We start from the raw sequence: 20,977 nt of genomic DNA, 5'->3' as shown, positions 1-20,977 counted from the left end.
ACTCAGTAGCATTCTGACTCTGCTGCAGCTGTCTGGTCGACGTTTTAGAGAGAGAGAGCTGTAAAAACACTGTTACAGTAGTCGAGCCTACTGGAGAACAACATCCTACTGAGACATTAGTCCTTTAATTCTTTATACATTACTGTCATAGTAGGCTGATTTTGTAATTGATCTTCTTGTCGTTGATTGGGTCCAAAGACAAATTATTTCAATTTTATCTTTGTTTAACTGAAGAAACGTCTGGCACACCCACCCACATTTGATATGAATTGCTCTTTCATGCCACAGAACATAGCACCTGGAATGCAGTATGTTTTCATTGTCTAAACACTGTTTCTGATCCGTGTCCCACAATCCGAGTTACAGGTTGAATTGTCTCTTTAGATATTATTTTATTACTATCACACTATCAGAGTTGTCGTCCTCGAGATCGGTCTTGGTATCGAGACCGGTGTCAAGACCAAATGTTCTTGTCTCGAAACCGACCGCATTTTAACGTGGTCTTGTCTCAGACTCAGACAAAGAGCAGTTACGATTATTTCAAGACTGGACAAGACCCATCACTAAACTGCCACTGCCTGAATTATTTGTTATCATCATTACTGTGATTGGTCATAGAAAGAAATGTATTTACCTCTGCAATGCCTTTTTCATGACATAGTGTGTGTGTGTGTGTGTGTGTGTGTGTGTGTGTGTGTGTGTGTGTGTGTGTGTGTGTGTGTGTGTGTGTGTGTGTGTGTGTAAATGATCTTAAATTGTTTTCTCTGGGTGTTTTTGGGGGAATGTGGACCTTTCAGATTAAGTTGAGTGCCTATGGTTTACCACATGTTATCGACCAGCACTGGTCTTGTCTTTGGGGTCTATAGCTAGTAACCATTACCTACACAGCTGTCAATAGCTGTCTAGCTGTTAGCTTATGCAGTGCAGTGATACGTGGCCCAAAATCTCAAGTCAAGAAGATTTAGGAATCTGTTAACAGAATGAGCCGTCAAAGGAAAAATAGGTTCCCTGTGTGGTTCTTCAGCTCAGCATGACTAAAGGCTCTTGTCTCTGATGTGCAGGATGGACGTCTGAGGCCTGGAGATCAGCTCATTGCCATTAATAAGGAGTCCTTGATAGGTGTGACCCACGAAGAGGCCAAAAGCATGCTGAACAAAGTCAAATTGAGGTGAGTGGTTCTTGTAGAACTCAAAGTGAGTAACGTCTGTGATCTCAGTACGGATTAGTCAGCACACACATTGCCACAGTCGTCCCTCTTTCCTCTGTTTTTATGTACGTCACCGATTAAGTCTTTGTATTTTTATGGATTGGGTCTCCAGCCAAGAAGGTGCTGTGGAGATAGCCTTCATCCCAGGGAAAGGACTTTTTCCCAGCAGCACATCTCTCCACAACGGGGTCCAGCGAGCCGCAGGCAACAGCTACAACTCTGGACGCCTAAAAGTCCACATCAGATCACCTGAGGTCAGCTACGCTTTGTTTCAGGCATCAGGAACATACCAGACATACCAGAACATGTCAAGGTTTTGGACATTCTATCATTGGATTTCTGAGTTCGACAGCCATGGTCGAAGGCATTATGTTTTCGGGTTGTTCGTCTGTCCGTCCCATTCTTGTGAATACGATACCTAAGGAACGCTTGGGGGGAATTTCTTCAAACTTGGCACAAACGGCCACTTTGACTCAATGATGAACTCATTCGAATTTAGTGGTCAAAAGTCATTGTGACCTCAACATTTTTGGCAATAACTCCACAGTTCATATGCTAATTAGGACAATTTCACACAAATGTCTAAATAGATAAAATGATAAAGTGGTGACATTTTGGACAGAGATGGATTTGAACTGCATGACAGCACAACATGGAGGTAAACAACCGCAAGGCAGTTATTCTAATTACAACAGAAACAATTATGAAACCGCATAAGCAATATTTCACAGTGAACCAAAAATGACAAGGCTTTTGTTTATAAAACACATCTTCACTCCTCTGTGTGACTCACAGTGAAATGGAAGATATAAGTTGATGGCCATGTTCTATGTGGAACTCAGAGTGTGCCTTTGAAATAAGAAAACACTTATAAAGAGTTCATGTTTATGATGATCTATCAATATATTGACCAGCTTTAAAAGACAGATAATAGAATGACTTTGCATTTTGCATTACAATGCTTTAACAATCTTAATGTAAAAACATGATTTTGCAATGGCTTTTCATTTTGCAATTTATTTTTGCAATCTAATTTATAATTCACGATTTAAAGGAAATATACTTTATAATTTGCATAATATAAATTGTACTTGAAGTGTATTAACACATATTTTAAATGCAAATGTAATGAATCCATTCATAGGAGGTTTATTGAATTTTGTCATTTAGGAATGACTTCTGATTTTACAAAGGTAAAGTCTGAAGTGATTCTGTGGCACAAACTGATCTCCATTCTGTGCAGTGATTAGGTTCTTTGAGACCTCCTGCATTAGACCTGTCCTACCAAAGCTTTACCTTTGAGAACCTAACGTCAGTGTTCATGAAGTCATCTTTTGTGTCATACATTTTCCTTTGTAGACCTGTACAGAGGAGCCAGTCCCAGTGTCCTCACCTTCTCCTGACATCTGCCCACCAGATATTCATATTTCAGGTAAAGCTCACTCCCTCTTACTTTATATAATCTCAACTGTTCCTCTGCTGCTGAGCAGAGTGGACTGTTAGTTCACAGCGCGATTGAAAGTGCTAAGAACCATTTCACATTACAGAGACTCTTTTGGGGTCAAAGGAATATGTCACCCCCAAAATGATCATTGGTGAAATAGTTATGAACCGTGTTACCTTGACTTCTTGCAGAAAACGTTTTTCTCTCATATCTTCTTCATATTTTATACTGAAAAAAGTATTGATGAGTTAAAGTAAATGAGGGCCACATTAACAACAGCCAAACTATATGAAAACATCAGTTTACAAACCCTCACACAACTGGTGCAGTTTAATCTAACTCTCATGTGCTCACTACTTCACAAACACATACATCTTCACTAAAACCTGACTATTTAAAACAATTAGTTTCCTTACTTTAGATTGACTTCTGGCACGCTACTCGTCCATGTAAAGTTTTTCATCTACTTACAAGTATCGTGTGTATCCAAGCCTGACATGTCTTTATCGTAATAATAGAGCTCCATTAATAAAAACATGAATAAGTCTCACTAATACCACCGACACACACACTTTATTGAAGTATATCTTGACTCAATCTCACATACACCATCCTGATGCCACAAATACTCGCCAGAGAACCAAATGCACTATTTCCTCTTGGTGGTCAGCTATCTATGTGTGAGCTGTTCAGGAGGAACCACTGGGCAGAGAGCCACAGACAGGCTAAGGAGGTCAGAAAGTACTAAGAGGCAGACTAACACATTGTTGGGTGTCATTTTTTTTAGAGGAATATAGAATATGCCAGCATTCTGCTCTTAAAAAATACACAGTGATACTTGTTTACTAAAACTGGGTGGAAACATTTATATCAATATAGTTTTAAAAAACCTGCATAGCAGAACCAATCCAAAGCCTTTAGGGCGGCCCTTCATATCAGGGTGGTGACATGTAGAAGTCTTGTGCTTAGAAACACTGTAGAGCAGGGGTTTCAAACACCCGGCCCGCGTCATTTAATGTGGCCCGCGAATCCGCCAGCAAAAAAAAAATGTTTTTACATTTCTGAGATGCAAAGTCGGCAAATCACCGAGTGAACTCTGTGCCAAGCACGCCCAGTTATCAGCAAAATGCGCAGTCGGGAACACAGCGGTGGAGACTTTTACTGCATCACACACGTCTGTGATCACACGTCCCTGAAGCTGGAGGTTTAGCGCAGTGAGATGCTTCGTTATGTTGCACATAAAGCCAGCTCACATCGCCACGTTTTCGTCCCGGAGCTCTGTGGTGTGGCGGCCAGTTATGATGAACAATGATATGTTCTGGCGGGCCGTTGTACCGAGGGCCGGATATATGCTGACAATTTAATGACAAGTCTCTCAATGTGTTGATCCTTACGAGGCTTTTCATCTGGGTTATTTTGTTCAGAGTCTGCATTTTTCCTTTTCAAATATTTCTCCATCGCTGTTCGTCTTGTCATCACAACCTCTCCCGCGCGTTTTAAATTAACAAAGTCATTATTGAGCTACCTACTGCCACCCACTGGCATGGAAGAGTATTATTACTTAGTCAGTCACTATATTGCAGCTCAGACGCTCAACAATGGCAAACTATTTGCAACAACTAAATTATATTCTTTTGGACTCATTAAGTGAAATTGGACATTTTCCCACGGCACACCTGGCGATCTCTCACAGCACACTGGTGTGCCGCGGCACAGCGGTTGAACATCACTGTTTTAAAGGACTATTAAACGCCTGCCAAATCAGAGGTGAGACTTTCAGTGGTTTGTCCTGGAAGTCCATTAAATCTGAAATATATTAGATAAACCCATCTGATCCGAGAGTGAAAAAACGGGGAACATTTACTCCCTCACAGAGATTGTGGATTAAGTGGAGAGGAGAGGATGAGATTTAATAGAAACCACAGCACAGCAGGGGACCTCCAATCACACAGGAATGTGAGGGATCATGAAAAAGTACCCTCTTGATAAAAGTGAGTGTATGTCCTTATTGTTCCATCCTCCCTCTTATCCTCAGTGAATCTGCAGCAGCTGCTGTTTCAAACACAAATGAAAATCTACTTCAAGCCCTCGCAGCTCATGGATGATGATTAATCAGAATCTCATTCACTGTTGGATGCATGTGTAACAGGTGTTTTGGTATTGTGTTTATAAGATCATGAGTCCATGCTAATACAGTATCAGCCTATAGAATGATTGTTAGAGACATACAATTCTGCTGACATCGGCCTACTGGAACCTCGTTTAATCTAATAATACCATAACCTCAGTTAAGCTTTTGTTAGATGAATTGGATTGTAATAACAGGTGTAACGAGGGTTTTACTGGGGTCCCACCAGCACACATGGAACATATTTTTGCTGAAGAACCTAAATACTGAAAATAAGAGTCAGTTTCTAGTTGAAGAGAAAGTGCTTGATGATAAAATTGAAAGATCTCAAACAGACCAGCAGCTCTAGGGTTGAGGGTCGCCCGTAGATCCCGGCTCAAAGCCACTTGATAGCCTGGCCCAATCCTATTGGCCTGGATTACCCCAGTCAAGGTTATTTCCAAGGTGCTGTGACCACTGAGCTTTCCTCCAGGCTCCTATTGGTTAAGCCAGTTGCTAGCCATGAAATGTCAGCAGTCTGTGGGGAGGTGAGCAGATACAAATACTGGCTGGGTATCTTGTTTTTTTAATTAAAGAGTGAAATTGACTCCTGCCAATAATTAATTTCGGTATGGTACCATTCCTGTTGAATTATGGGAAGCAAGGGTTGAAGGTGGTGGGCTGGTAGGTATCTGTGCTTCAACTTAAGCCTCCTCACCCCACTGATACCACTGGGTCATACACAAGTATACTTAAACACACTCGTCTCCTTGAGTCAGCTGACCTCTCTGACCTCTCCTCTCTTATCTCTCGTACAGTGTTAAGGCCACAGATCATCAAAGACGTATAATCCTGTTAGGGAGACAACGAACACAAGTTACAATATTGTAACCCTAGTTCTATAAGCACAGGCCATTTATCATTTTTCTATGCGTGATACTTCTCATATTGACCCTCAAGGTATAAAGTACCTACTCACACAGACCGCCCTCTACTGGACTCTATGGCTAACACTCTCCTCCAATCACAAGCAACATTCCCCCCAATGAAGAACGCGCAGCACCCACAGTATATAAGGCAGTACACACCGCTACCTTCCATCCTACAACCCCATGGTAGAGGGCTCTGCCTGTGCCTATACAACTTGGGTTACAACATCGTAACCTTCGTTCTGACACAGACTCCGCCCCCTCTACTGGACTCTATGGTACATCTGAGGCAACGAGTCCCAAAGCTGTGCCAGCAGAGCAGAGTCCTCCAATCTCTTCACACGGATGCGTCCTGCTGCTGCCACGCCCCCAAATCCAAATCCATTTACACCGTTAGCTCACAGTCCATCAAGTTGACTGTTGTGCTGGCTAACGCTAGTAGCTAGCTACTGTTTGATAAAAGAAAGTGAAACATGCCATTGAAACCATTTTACCTTGATGGATCCCGCTCTTTCTGTCTGGACGGTCTGCAACACCAATTCAAATCATTTCAGTGCCTGGTTGTATACAACCTTTTGTAAACCCATGAAATGGTTTATTTCTTTATATGTGCAAAAGATTTGTAGTTGAGGGAAAACAAAGTTTCTAAATCTAACTAAAATGTGAAAGATGTTTTGAAAATATGCAATATCAATTGCCAGGAAAGCAAAGAGCTGTGTTTGCACATGCACACAGATGCACCAACACACTTTAGTTACATGTTCTAGCCTTTTTACATACAAAAACAAGAAGAATACCTTTTATCCCTTTGTGTTGGCTCAGTTAAGGTCAATTATTTTTAATCAATTAAACCACACATACAATTTGAACATAAAATACTACAACATAGCATGAAAGGTGGGAACATTACGAGTCACAAACAGATGACTAGCACTCGTCCATCTTGGGAGCTTGAGCAAGATTCTGAATGCATCATTAAATGCCACCTGAATCTTTTTCATTGTTGCTGTACTTTAACTGCATCACAAGTGGGCTGTATAGAGTGGAGTACAGTAGGCTCTGAAGAGAGCTGTTTTAACATCTTCTGTACACATATGCACACCGTAACGTCAGCAGACTCTGAGCAGTTGCTGTAAACCGGCGCTGTAAGGAGACAGGACCACTAAGTCGTTGACCCCAAATTGCTCCCGTAGGCGGTTCCCCTCGGCGTATGAATGAGAATGAATAATAGTTAGTTAGTTAGAGAATGGGCTCTTTAACATGTAGTGTTAAAGATACCATATTTGTAGCAGTTGGGTGTGACACTTCCTATTTAGTTTACTTTAGATTGACTTCTGGCTAATTTTTGTTTGTACTAGAATGACAACATGTTGATGTGGAACGGTATCTGTACCAGGGTTTATAGCATCTGCTGTTGCCTGTTGCCACAACAGCAGATCTGTCAATCATCATGACCAGTCTGGGGTTAAGGGTGGTGCAAATCCCTTGGGTGGGACGAGGACGAGGGTAGTCAGTGAAATGAGTTCATAGCCCTAGCAACAGGGGGTGTGCAGACACAGACACTCGCACTCAGAGGAAAGGTTCCCATTGCAAATCTGGGACAGACAAACTCATCAAATTAATATTAGGCATTGGCTGTCTGCCCTCCCCTCTCCCATCTATATAATCATCCACTCCACCTTTCCTCCACTCCTCTCTTTTTAATCATCTGCTTTTCACTCCCCCCCCCCATCCTAACGCAATCACAAACACACACACACACACACACACACACACACCTCCCCTATCACCACAACCACCCACTTCCACTAAATCCACAGAGAATATCTGTCTGTCCACTCTGATATTACAGATTATGTAATGATATTTCCCCTCCTGTTGTTTACTAAGTGTTCTGTGGCCTAACGTACTCTCTCCTCGCCCTGTTTAAAGGCCGGTAGCCCCTGCTTTGATATCTCATACAGAAACTCTATGTTCTACATCACAATGTTTTTCATACAACTTCTAAATCTTGGTCACTGCTTTCCCCCTTTGTACTTGAGAAAATCAACTGTATTTTTCATGTGTCTACCTCCTTTTTCTTTTCCCTTTTCTTTAGGTTCAACCAGCCAGAGGTCGCCAACGGGGGCCAAACCGAAGATAACACTGGATCCTTACATACGCCTCAAATCAGACAAGTTAGACGTGGTGAGTCCTGTCCTTATTCCAGAGCCATGCTGCTGCGTATATTTCTCCTGGCGTGTTTGGAGTGGTTTATTCCGGCATGGGGCATGTTCTAGCTTTATTTGCCTTCTCTGCTCATTCACTTGTCTCTTTGTCACTGATGCCCACCAGGTGTTCATGCACGAGTCATGTTAGTGTGACTGATAAGTGCTCTTGGAGACTTGCCAAATAAGAAAACATCATTGTTAGCGTTCACTATAATATATTATCACTTTTTAAAAAGTGATGTTGAATATAGGTTGAGGGCAGGATTAACACTATTTCTACTGGTCAACAGTAAACTGGGTGGTCTTGTTGTGTGAGCTACTGTGATGCATCACAGGCTCACTATAATATTATACTGATGTCATACGAGAAAATACGAATATACTGTTAAATGGCTAAAACAGAAAGAACTATGACATGTGTGCAAAGGCATGGAATATAATACTTAGAACATAAATATATAACTGACTGGAAGAATATTGTATCTGCTGTTATTTACTTTCATTTGTATCATTACTGGATCCACTTAATGAAATGAGATGCTGAGTATTTGACACATTCCCTTCTACGCCTCAGATGTCTGGAGGTAAATATTAGTTTGTCTGGAGGCTGATGGAGCTCAAACTTCTGTTAAACTGTGATAACATGAGGTTCATGATTACTGGATACTGTAATCTATCAATTATATCTCCAGTCTCATAAGAACACAGGACATACAATTACAAGCTTTAACCAGGCAGCAACCTCTGGTTGTGAAAAGTGAAGTCAGTAAACATTGTAAACATGTGTTTATCGTCTCAATCACTAGTTTCAAGACTTCTTTAATACTGCATGATGTCATTTAGTGAACTATGGTCCCATTTAAAGTCAAATAAACTATAAAACATATGCTTAAAGGAGTGGCTACCTTGTGATTGACAGGTCACTACCATGGTGTTTTCCTGTCTGAGAATTGTCCATGTTTTAGTCTTTCACAATTTTACAGTGTGTTTTCAGTTTATGGCAATTCTGCTACCAGGAGCTTTTCAGCCTGTGCTTGGCTGATTGGAGACGGGCTACAGCTGGTTCACCCCGCTCCTTGGGCTTCTTCAGGGTGTCTTTTCACTACTTGCCATCACTTGGGCCCTCGGGTGCTGCATTCCCCCAAGGGTGGCTGCCGTAGAGGAGTTTGAACCCGGGTTCTGTGGCACCTCAAGAGTTCATGGGGTAGAGGAATGGGTTAACTAATTGCAGAAAATTGGTGCTTCTCTCAACAAGGCCATCTGTGTTGGTGTGGTACTCCGAGATGTGTATCTGTTTTACTCTCAACCTCTTGCAGGGTCGCCGCATTATTTTCAACATAAAACCGGTACCTTGGTCAGTCAGGATTTGGTGCCGCTATGCCTGCTCTGGAGAACAGGAGCAGCGCTTCTCACGCCATTGCTCGGGCACTAGCTCAGCGTAATGGTGTGGCTTCCGAGTAAGGCGTGGCCTTGTCACTGATGACCAGGACAAATGCATGTCCTCGACTGGTTATTGGTAGGGGCCCAACTATGTCCATGGCGAGTCGTTGGAAGGAAGTTTGATAATGGGCAGTGGGATGAGTGGACTCTGGTACCTTGGCTTGGGGGCAGTGAAGCGACAGTCCTTGCACTTGCGACAATACTCTTGGACAGTTCTTGTGACGGCAGGTCCGGTAGAATCTTGCCACAACCCTTTCCATGGTTTTCTCCGTTCTGAGTTGGGCCGCTAGCAGGTGGGAGTGGGCCAGGAGCAGGACCTCGGAGACATGCTAGATGGGCACAAGCAATTAGTTAACCCATTCCTCTCCCATACTACTCGGTGTATTGAGACATTTTTTAAAGCAAAGTGTGGGAAAACTTGGCACATCATCCTAATTGCTGTGGTCCCTTAAAAAATATTTCATCCTCCGGTGAGCAGAAATTGAAATGGCAACGTGCCCTTAAGATGTCATTACACATTAGAACGTTTGTCCCGAAGTCTGTACAAAAGGAAAGGTCACAGGGTCACCAACATGATTCAATGGATATCCATACCAACAGTTCATGGCAGTCTGGGCAGGACTTGTTAATCCCAACATACAGTGTGTAGTATTCCCTTATTTAGTGTCTTGATGATGGGTAGCGCTGTCTTACAGGTTTTCAGTTGGGTGGATATCTGGTGACTGTGAAGGACGGATATGATCCACGTCATTATCATACTCACTCATCCATGCAACATTCAAAGAACCCTTGTGAGCTATATGAAACACTTTGCATTCAGTATGTTTCTAAACTCCATGAAGCACATTTACACTGAGTGTTCCTCTCATTCTAATTTGCAACTTTCTCACCCCCAAGCTTTTCTCTTCATCCAATTATAGATGTCTCTCTCTGCATGCTTTATCACTCGACAACATTTTGACCCTCTCAGCACATTCTGTCATTGCTCCCACTCTCACCCTGCCTTTCAGCTCCCTCTCTCTCTCTGCTGCTCTCTGTTGTCCTCTGCCTCCTCCTCTGGCTTTCTGTCTCTGCCCTCTGTACACTTTTCTCACCTTTGTTCTGCTTTGATTTTGACTTAGCTCAGCCGTAGATTGGTCCTAATTTACCGATTAATGAATGAGTTTAGAGAGTTTAATTGTTGAATGCAGGCACAATTCTCTCTTGGTCTGATTATGGGATATATTTAGCTCAGAAATCTACTGTTAAAGTTTCATAAAGATCAAAAGGCCAAAGAGTTTTAAAAGGTAGCTGTAGTTGTGGTTTGTGCATATTATTGTATGTCAGCCTTACGACAGATGGATATGACAGGGATGGATTGTTGTGCAAAGTTAAGTGTGTAAAGGCCAGACTTTCTACAAACTGTTGAAAAAAAAATAAATATGCACCAAGGTGTCTATAGGTGTTCTACTTTTAGGTTATTCTTGTGGTTTCATTATTATAATTGTCTCTGCCAGGGACACAAGCAGCCTGTTCACACCGTGGGTTTACTGGAGGCTCAAGCGACAGCTAGGCTGCTTTCAAAGTACGTCCGTCACGTTTCCAAAAACTACCACAGCAAATTTCCAAACAATTAACAGGATAAACTGACCACATATTAGGAATCTAAACATCCACTTTCTCTCATGAAAACCTTTCTAGTTAAGTACAATCTCTCCTTCATAAAGGTTTGTGTTGAAACATTTCTACGAGGCTGCAGTGTGTGCTGCTGCTGCTGATACGAAGAAGTGTTTCTAATATTTATTCAATTCAATTCAATTTATTAATTTTGTACAGCCCAAAATCACAAATCTCTCAGAGGGCTTTACAATCTGTACACATGTGACATCCTCTGTCCCGGGACCCTCACATCAGAACAGGAAGAACTCAACCGAATTCAACCAAAAAACCTTTAACGGGAGAAAAGAGGGAGAGACCTGAGGGAGAGCAACAACTCATGTCACTGGATATCAACAACTTTCAGAAGACAAACCTTAACCTTGTATGTGTAAATCTTCAGTGAAACAACCTGCGACCAAGACTATTTAATCGTTATGTAATTGTTCGAGTTTGATAATGGTGCATAGTTCTTCTTCCTAAGGATGTTGCAGTGGCAGCCTGCTAAAATGATTTCTATCTCTGTTCATCTCTGTCTCTCAGGCTTTGTCCTTCCTCGGGTTGGATGTCACAGAAGAGAAGAGGAAGAAGTTGAGACAGAGTCTGACCACAGACCCACAAGGCACTGTGGCCTATGGAGGTGAAGTACCCAAACACACACACATACACACACACACACACACACACTTCACAGATATCTGTGATGAAATCCTGTCAAATCACAGGCTGCGTGTGATGGCTGTCTGGTTGGATCACTTGGGTGTGATGTCACGTTCTGAAACCATGAAGCAGCTCGGTGTCTGTTGGTAGCCAAGCACACGTTTCTATAGTATGGATATAATGCAATGATATTTGTTTATTACTAATAATAATGACTATTCTAATACTAATTCTATTTACTAATTAAAGGGTCATAAAATACATCTTCAAATGTGTGTTATCTGTTATCATATATATGTTGAAGTGGCACATGATCATAAACACATATAAGTACAAGAAACTTGGGTTAGGATTGTATTTCTTTAGGGCTGCAATCACTTATCAGCTGTTGTTTCTTCCATACCACCTGTATGTATATGCAGGTATGTCATGTACTGTGTAAAGCATTTGAAGTATTCATCTCAATGCAGCCCCCACAGCCTAACCATGAACTATGTTATAGACCGTACTGCTCATTCACAGGGCCTCTGCTGCCTCACTGGATTAACAAGCTAACATTTGTCAGCAAACAGCCTCACTTTGATCCACCACTACTGAGCTTCCATGTTCTTTTCTATCTATTTATTCATATTTCATTCTAACTACAGAATCTAAATCTTGTCTCCTGCACTAAAACACGGTCGTTTGATTTGTATCCAAATTCGTGCTTCCCACAAATATCATTCTTAAATGTCACTTTGAATTTATTTGGTGAATATATTGAAATGTGCATGTTTATCCTGTAATAGTCCTGTCATGTCTGAACCAGGAAGTAACAGTAATCTAGTTCAAAGGTGCCAAAAATGAGATCGGGAGCATTTGTATTGCCTCTCAGTGGCTCTCAACATGGTGATGATAGATTAATGCTCTGAACGTCGTGTAGAGAACCTTTAAGTTAAGAAACACACTTCTCTCTGTGAGTCAGAAGCATTTTCTGTCTGTGCTTGTCTGTCAACTCTCAGACTTCGTGGAGGCCACCCGGAACGTTTTCCAGGAGAACCTGGAGGAGCTGGGTTTAGGGGCGGGTCCCTTTATGTTCTCCTATCACGAAGCAGCTAGTTTGATGGACACGTCTGCCTTCCACTCCCCTGTAAGCAGTCCTCGCATGCCAGCACTCTTACACAGAATGTATTGCAAAGATAACCAACTAAACAACCTGTAAAACACTGTGTGTGTGTGTGTGTGTGTGTGTGTGTGTGTGTGTGTGTGTGTGTGTGTGTGTGTGTGTGTGTGTGTGTGTGTGTGTGTGTGTGTGTGTGTGTGTGTGTGTGTGTGTGTCTGCAGACATATGAATCAGAATGCAGCTACAGCAGTGAGGAGATGGAGCAGTTTCAGACAGAGGTGAAGCAGCTGCAAACCCAGATGAAGCAGCTCAAGGTGAAAACACACACACACACACACAAAGTGTTGGTGGATGGATAACTCTTCTGTGACCTGCCTGTTATATCAAACAGTTGTAATTTACTCAACTAGTCGTCAAAGATTCTCTTGGTGCATCTTTTACAAAGAAAGAGACTGGAAAGAGCGCTGCACGTTGGAGGATCTTTGCAGTTCCACCACTCAGCAGGAGCATGCAGAGTCTGACTTTAGTCTCTCTGCACAACCAGCAAACTGCTTTAAAATGAGCTGCATGTTCCAACATTAACGCTGTAATTCATTTCAGTCCATCACTCCCTGCAAAATAAAACACAAGCAAATGAAATGACATGCATGAGGGAGAATAGGTTTCTGTGTTGTGTGGTGTGGTGTCACTGAGCCACAGAGGGGATGAGTACAGCTTTAAAAACCTCCTGGGCTTCATCTGCTGCCTCTCTTGGCAGTTGATGCTGAAGGACATGGAGCACAGCAAGAAACACCTGGAGGAGGAGCTGCAGAAGACCTCAGAGGTGAGAGGTCACTCTACATCAGTTTAGATGTTTGTTCACAAAGATCTGAAATAGTCTGAATTATCTTACATACAACACGTAGCCACATATGAATATATTTACCAGAAAACATTCTGTTGTCCTTCCCAGAAAGCCTGTTTGACTGTGGAGGAGAACACCCGTCTGAAGACTCGTCTGCAGGCAGCAGAGACCGAGGCGGGCCAGCGGCAGGCCAGCAGTGCGGAGCAGGACTACGAGGAGGTCATCCAGCTGCTGGAGGCGGAGATCAAGGACCTGAAGAACCAACTGGCCAGCAAGAGGCAGGCAAGAGGACTGGAGTCCACAAAGGTTCAGTCCCAAGCATTTCACTGTTGCTATTTCATATTCATATTACTTTTTACATTTCAGCAGGAAATATTGTTGTTTTCTTAGATAACACTAAGCTACGTGTTCTGTACTCCATCACAACAAACACCACTCGTGTTTCCAACATTTATCATCCGGCAACACGTCACCTCGCCAGATCTCAGACTCCTCCGTAATGATGTCAGACACTTGTAATAACAATCTGTTAGTGGCAAAGCAAGCACGTTTAGTACATTGACGGTGAGGAGTTACCTCGAGGGATTACAATGCAGCCGTCTGTAGTGTTCTCCACCAATACTGGACCAACTTCAGGATTTGCTGTCCTCTTCAGTCAGAGACGTAAAAACGTGCTAACGTCACGTTCAGGTTACCAAAGTTATCCTTTTAAGTAACATTACACTGGACTTTTTACCATGTGGTATTGCTACTTTTACTCAAGATGCAAGTCCAATGATTGCAAAAACACACAATTTCCATCTGATATTAACCTGCATCTGTATCTGCATGATGACACCTGATACTAGGAAACATTCTCGTTTGCTTTTTGATCAAATCTAAATATCTGGAGTAGGTGTGTTGGTGGACTTCACCTTGGGTGTGTCCAAGGTCAAAGAAGTCCCTCTGCTGCTCTTATAATCCAATACATGAAATAAGCCATGGTCTTTGTCACAGCGGTGTGCTACTGTAAAGCTGCAGATTGGTCTCTCTTTAACCTCCTTCATGTGGTCTTCACTTCCATAATCTGCAGCATCAGACAGTCGTAAGAGAAACACAAGCTGACCAATCACAGCTCAGTGTCATAACCCTTTAATGCTCAACTTTAGGTCACTTCATAATTCATTCTACAGTCATGTGTAAAATCTGTCTGAGGCTTGTTTCTGTAGGATGGCATCACTTTGAGCTCCCGTATCACCGGCTGCCTCTCTAGCTCTGTTTTCACCAGCAGCTTTGATGAACGGCTGTATATTCATTTCCTCTGTTCCTCAGGATTACTGCCTCACTACCTGTGGCTTTTCTTCATCTCAGGTAGTACATCCTGCAGCTGCACACACACAGCCTGCATCCAGTAACAAAGGTGATGAGAGTAACAGAAATGAGCACATCGAGTGCTTGAAACCTCCTCACTTTTCTCCTCCGAGGACCAAAACAAATGTGACAGCTGCTGAGTACGCAGGTCACATAGTTAGAGGAGTTTAAAGTTCCACCTCCCTTTTCTTCTTTCCATCTTTCATTCCTTTCTTCATTGTTTCTAAACAAGCCTTTGCTAAAAAGCACATTAAAAGTTGCCGTTATATATTGGTGTAGAGGACAATACGTGCATATTTGTGCTTTAAAATATTTATGCTGAGAAGTTCTGAGTGAAAACACCGGACATTTTTTATGCATTTTTTAAGTAGGTTTTTTTTATTGCAAAAAGGGTTTTACACTTAGCTGAGGTGGAACACATGGTGCATCAATAAAATGTAATGTGACAAAGTACAACAGAACCAGACGAGGAGGCTGTCACCTTCTTCACATTCATGCATGACACAAACACAAATGTCACATTTCCATCATGTTCCACATGTTCTCCATCATTTGAGCTTTGACTTTAATGTGATATCATTTTGTTCTCTTCTCCACCAACTGTCTATCTCCATGAACCAACTCCCAATATTCCCTAAAAACTTGCCTTAAAAGTCCCATTTTGTAGAACGGGACATTTCCATGTCTTGTTTGATGAGTTTATTAGCTTATTTGGTCAGGACCGCCATAAAGGTTGTGATGTCACAACTATACGGTCTCAAGTAGAAGTGACTCTAAACTCTGTGTAGTTGACACACGCACTGTGAGCCCCGGCTGCATTGACACTGTGTTAATGTAACGCCTGCATCGGTCAAATTAAATTGGTTTCATCTCAACCAAACCTCCACATGGGTTCATGCAGAAGTACTCTACTCTACAACTGTATTCAAGGGTTTGAATATTGTACTTACAGAACTGAAGTGGGTTGATTTATTACACAAGTTAAGTTATATTGTTGCTGCCCATAAAATATATATACTGTATATATTTTTTTAGATTCTTAAGGATTAAGGTCACAGATCTGTGAACAGGGCAGTTTTTCTGAGACATTTTGGAGATACATGTTTGTTTAAGGATGGATGTGTGGTGAGAGAATAATGAGCTCCCTCCAGATGAAGTGGAAGCTGCTGTTACAGTGTTTATTGATTGTGTTTATCAGGACGACGTGCTGGATCTCAACAGGAGGCTGACAACGATCGACTGCCAGCTGAAGAAGTCCGAGCTGAGCAGGAAACACCTGGAGATCTCCAACAAGAAGCTGCTGGGCTTCGCACAGGTACAGCTTTAACTGGACGCCCTCACATTAGAAGAGGGTTCCTCTGTTCACTCACTCCTCATGTGTGCTGACACCTACAGTGTCCAGCTGCTTTAATTGGGCTTGGCGGATAGGACAGATAGAGTAGGAAGTGAGAACACATCTGGTTTGGGTCTTTTTATGGGATGTGTTGACAGAAAGAAAAATATAGAACACAAACACAAATTATTTTTATATCATTATCTCGAGAAAACAAAAGGTTGTTTCCTCTTATTCCCTAAAATGCTCGGGTGAAATCATCCGACTGTAAATGTATTGGAGCGGCCCAGATGGAGCTGACAGTGATGGACTTGATGAGGTTAGTGGAAGGATACGTGTGTGACTACGTCAAAATAACAAGGATTCATATAATATACATGTATGGAAATAAGATGACATGGATTATATTCACACGAATCAAAATGTTCTCAAGAGAGAATAAAAACCGTAAAATTAAAAGGCTTCATTTAAAAAAAAATGTAAAGATTAGAAGTGGGTCTTAAATTGAGGTTGAGAAGTGCTGGACTAATAGACTGACTCCATGACAATCAGCATGTGTTGTGTCACATCTCATAATCCATGCAGTCTCATCCACTGGATTCAACATTCAGCACACCAAGCCAATCAGAGACACCGTGACGGTTCCAAACATGTGCTGCCAGTCCGCTAAACTGTCATGGAGCCAGTCTGCCCCCTGGTGGCCGGGAGACACACTGCGGTTCAGAAAGCAGACCTCCCTCACCCTTCTCTCTGAGAGTCCACTTGTGTCATTTGGGGAAGCTTTCATATCTTAATTAGCACAAGAACAAAGTGTCGGTATTACCTGTGCATTTCTCAGAACAAGTCGCACAAACAGAACCTGTCATTGTGAAAGTGTCGTCGTTTACGAGCAAGAAAGCTCAGCCGTGCTTTCAATACAGTCAACTGTACGTTTTGTAACTTAACAACCATTCCTGATTGTTACAAAAGTCCAGAGGACCACCTTCAACACACAAGAGCTTTGTAAATTACTACAAATATATACATTCTCCTAATGTAATCCAACCATGTGGCATCTGATGCCCACCAGTGGCTGAGAATAGCTGCTCTTATATGTGCAGGTTTTGATGATGATGATGATGATGGTGAATGCACAAGGCTGCACTTTTTCTGTCTGACATAAATCAATTTCACGAGTACAAAGTTCCACCACTGTATGTGGAGAGAAAAGGATGAGACGGGAGTGTTGCACTATTCAACCTGTAGAATACATTTAAGCAATAAGCAATTCATGTAGGTAACAGAAGACACTTGAACATAATAATGGTAATAATGGCATAATGGTGTCAAAGCATTTGCATTTGATTCAATGATGTGACTACATGATGGAGGTTGAAGTAGTTTTTGAAAATGTCAGCTCTGATCTGAGAAATGTAACAAAGCGACTCAGAAAGTGTTGGAGCTGTTTGTCAGGAGCTGTGAGCGAGGAGAAGGTTGACACTGCTGCTATGGACGACATCATGTCACATGAGTGGACTCACACACTGTGTCCCTTCAGTGATGGCGTTAGTCCGGGAATGTGAAATGTTACAATGCACAGGAGCATGAGGAGCATGAGGAGCATGAGGAGCATGAGGAGCATGAGGAGCATGAGGAGCAAATGAAGCGACAGCAGATGGACATGAAGTGAGAGAATATATTCGATAAGGTTTTCCTCCCAATACTCAATGAAATCTAAAAAACAACCAGTTGTCAAAGCTCACAGTAAATTGTCAGCAATGATGCACATCACACTGATATGGTGAAATGGTGAGCATGATATTACTTTGACATTAAGTCAAGGACCGCTTGTTTCGTCCGTCATGTGACCGGCCTCGACCACTCAGGGACTTTGTCCATGCCTGAGAATGAAATTCTAAGTATAGGAGAGTTGGTATAGAATGCAACGAATTCTGTTGAATCACTCTTATGTACCACTTAAGGACCAAGCCGGCTCTGGTCTCCAGATCAGGTTTACAAGAGTCCAAGTCTGCCTCTCATTCAGGGCTTCAGCTCCCTTCTGAAAACACCTCATCACCGTCTCTCTCTTTGTGACCTTGAGGTCCTGAGGTCTGTACTGGATCAGTGTTACTGAGGAAACATCATCACAGAACGTCACATAACTCTTACGTTTTGTCTCTCCGCAGAACGTCCACAAAGTGCTGACGACGCCCAGCCTGTTCGTAGGGGAAGGCGGGTAAGAGACTCAGACCATCACAGTATCAGTTGATCAGTTACGATCAGTAACCAGTCCTCCTGTGTGTGTGTGTGTGTGTGTGTGTGTGTGTTCTGTATGTCAGGAGCAACAGGTCATCTCCAGCCACCGACAGCCCCGACACCCCGTCACCGCTCCCTGACCCCGCCTTCCAACTGGCTGTGGAGGCCAAAGAGCTGGTGGCGGGAGTCTGCTCCCCCACTGCTGATGACAAAGGTACAGAGCTAGAACCCTCTGAACACATTCATCTATTCATCAATCCTGTAGGACCTTCTTATGCCAGAGATGAATCAAACACACACAAGAGTAATACATACAAAGTGTATAAGAAGTAATACTAACACCTGTGCCTAATAGAATAACAACAAAGTACATCTACTCAAACAAGTCAAATAACATATAAAAGTAATATTCTACATTATATTATTGTTCTCAGTGTCCGATGTTCCAGAAGAGGAAGAGATGTGTAGATTAGTCAATAAGATAATTTGCAACCAAATCTGATAATCAATTCATCGTTTGAATCATTTTATTAGTATATCGTTATTCTGAGATGGTTTCTGTCATGCTCCATGCTGAATAACTACGAAGCTAACCTGATAGCATGATAGCAGTGCAGCATCCGAGCAGGAGAAGCACCGATGTCATTAATAACATCATTGATTGATGACGTCTGTGTCTGTCGGTTGAGCACAATAGAAATGTTGGTCCCATCCCCACTGTTAGAGGGACCGATGGAACAAGCAACATGCTGATACGGTTTCTGTTATTTATTGAATTTATTCTACTTTTCCACTATTGTTCAAATTATCATCTCAAAGATGTTTCATTCTCAGTTAATTTCAAAGCAGTCTGTTGACTTTTGTGGGTAAAAGTGAAAGATTTGTCCCGATTGGCTGGTGAGAGAAACTCGGTGCTGATTGGTCCATCCACCTGGGACCATGAACACCCACACTGATCTGGATCAAAGTGTTGGACTGATGGACAAACTAGTTGATATTATTGGCAAAACCAAGTCAGAGTGAGGCGTGTGGGTGATGAGCCTGAAATGAGGCGCGTGTTGTGAAGGAAGGGCAGCTTATAGCTCAATAAATGAACATTCATCACAATCATAAACACACCTGCACTTTGACTACAAACGTGTGACCTTTAATTCCTGAAGACAACTTAGTTTTTCTCTCATGCCTCCACGGTGCACAGAGAGTCAATTAGGGCTGCATTTAAGAACAGCAAAACTATATGAAAACAATTCCAAACACTCAACAACTCATGCAGTATAATCCAAGCCTCACGTATCAGGATTATGTTCACTACTTCACAATCACACGCATCCTCACTGAAACCTTCTACCACCGGCGCACTGCATGTCTGGAGTCTTTAAATAGTATGATTTTGAGGTACTGAGCATAAACTGGATCTCTGTGAAGTGATCACATTTGGACTGAGGAGGAGCGACGCAGCGTCTCTGGTAGAGACCTGAGACCTGGATTATACTGTATGAGTTTTGGGAGAGATTGTACACCGATGTTTTCATCTAGTTTTGCCTTCATTTACTTTAATTTCTCAAAGATTTACTCCGTTTTTAATCTGTGTGACCTGAATGACTGAGTTGGTAATTTGTCCAGGGACATCAGTCCTTGTTCTCTTTGTTTTTATATGATGATGATTGTTACTGTCTGTAATGACAGATGTTCTCTGTCCACCTGTGATCGACCTGCAGCGTCAGTGAGTGTGTTGGAGGCAGCATCAGTCCCAGACCTCAACCGTCATCATATGTGAGCAGAGCCAGAGGACCGTGAGAGGACCGTGAGAGGACCGTGGGCAGGCTGAACCCCCAACGGACTACACCATGGTCTACAGACTGGACGCCATCCAATAATCTTCTCAAAATAATGATCACTTTGACAAATTCAAATCCTCCGTTCACAGTGAACGGGTTGATTGAACACAACCCGGCCGGTGTTTTAATGCCAAAGCTTGCTCACACACACATGAAATTAGTGTCTTCCTTTGAAGCGGAGGGTTCAGCAGTGGGGCGTGACCCAAGGACTCTCGCCGTTCGCCGATAGCACGTGTACACAAGTCTCGATGAGAAGTGCTCTGCCAAACAAAACGTCCGCTGGAATTCTCTTTTGTGTAACTCTGACAGCAGGTGGTGTTTGAGGAGCTGCATGACCAAGTCCACAACACACACACACACATGCTGCTGTCAACCTTGTTAATACTCCTCTCTGACCACTTTTCTATCCCCCCTTCCAGCCACACACACAGACACACACACACACACACACACACACACACATACATACACTCCATGGGTTGCATGTATAGGAGGACTTGTTAGCTTGTAAAGGACAATCTAAGGCGGGTCTCTTCAAAGAGTCGTCCTCTGTGTCATAATAACTCGCTGCCATCTGCCACAGGAGTTATGAACTGTTGAGCAAAAAGTAGAAACCAACCAGCGGTGTCCCTTTGTCCATCTC

The 20,977-nt window shown here is 42.5% G+C and overlaps 1 protein-coding gene across 1 annotated transcript in view; it reads left to right on the top strand.

Moving 5' to 3' along the window:
* The window catches only part of LOC306709196 (syntaxin-binding protein 4), a gene marked incomplete at both ends in the record, with an annotated part of 83,216 nt that extends 62,559 nt beyond the window's left edge, over positions 1-20,657 (top strand). The window contains 13 exons of the mRNA XM_079177259.1: positions 1,062-1,168; positions 1,320-1,461; positions 2,567-2,639; positions 7,786-7,874; positions 11,516-11,612; positions 12,634-12,761; positions 12,956-13,048; positions 13,492-13,557; positions 13,687-13,884; positions 16,127-16,243; positions 18,427-18,476; positions 18,580-18,710; positions 20,647-20,657. Of these exons, the coding sequence (XP_079033385.1) occupies positions 1,062-1,168; positions 1,320-1,461; positions 2,567-2,639; positions 7,786-7,874; positions 11,516-11,612; positions 12,634-12,761; positions 12,956-13,048; positions 13,492-13,557; positions 13,687-13,884; positions 16,127-16,243; positions 18,427-18,476; positions 18,580-18,710; positions 20,647-20,657 (1,302 nt within the window). The remainder of the gene's footprint in view (positions 1-1,061; positions 1,169-1,319; positions 1,462-2,566; positions 2,640-7,785; positions 7,875-11,515; positions 11,613-12,633; positions 12,762-12,955; positions 13,049-13,491; positions 13,558-13,686; positions 13,885-16,126; positions 16,244-18,426; positions 18,477-18,579; positions 18,711-20,646) is intronic.
* Positions 20,658-20,977: the final 320 nt, after the last annotated feature.

This window comes from Pholis gunnellus (genome assembly GCF_910591455.1).
Source record: "Pholis gunnellus genome assembly, chromosome: 17".
Classification (NCBI taxonomy): Eukaryota; Metazoa; Chordata; class Actinopteri; order Perciformes; family Pholidae; genus Pholis; species Pholis gunnellus.
Note: the sequence above shows the minus strand (reverse complement) of the source record. Positions and strands in the feature narration are given on the sequence as shown.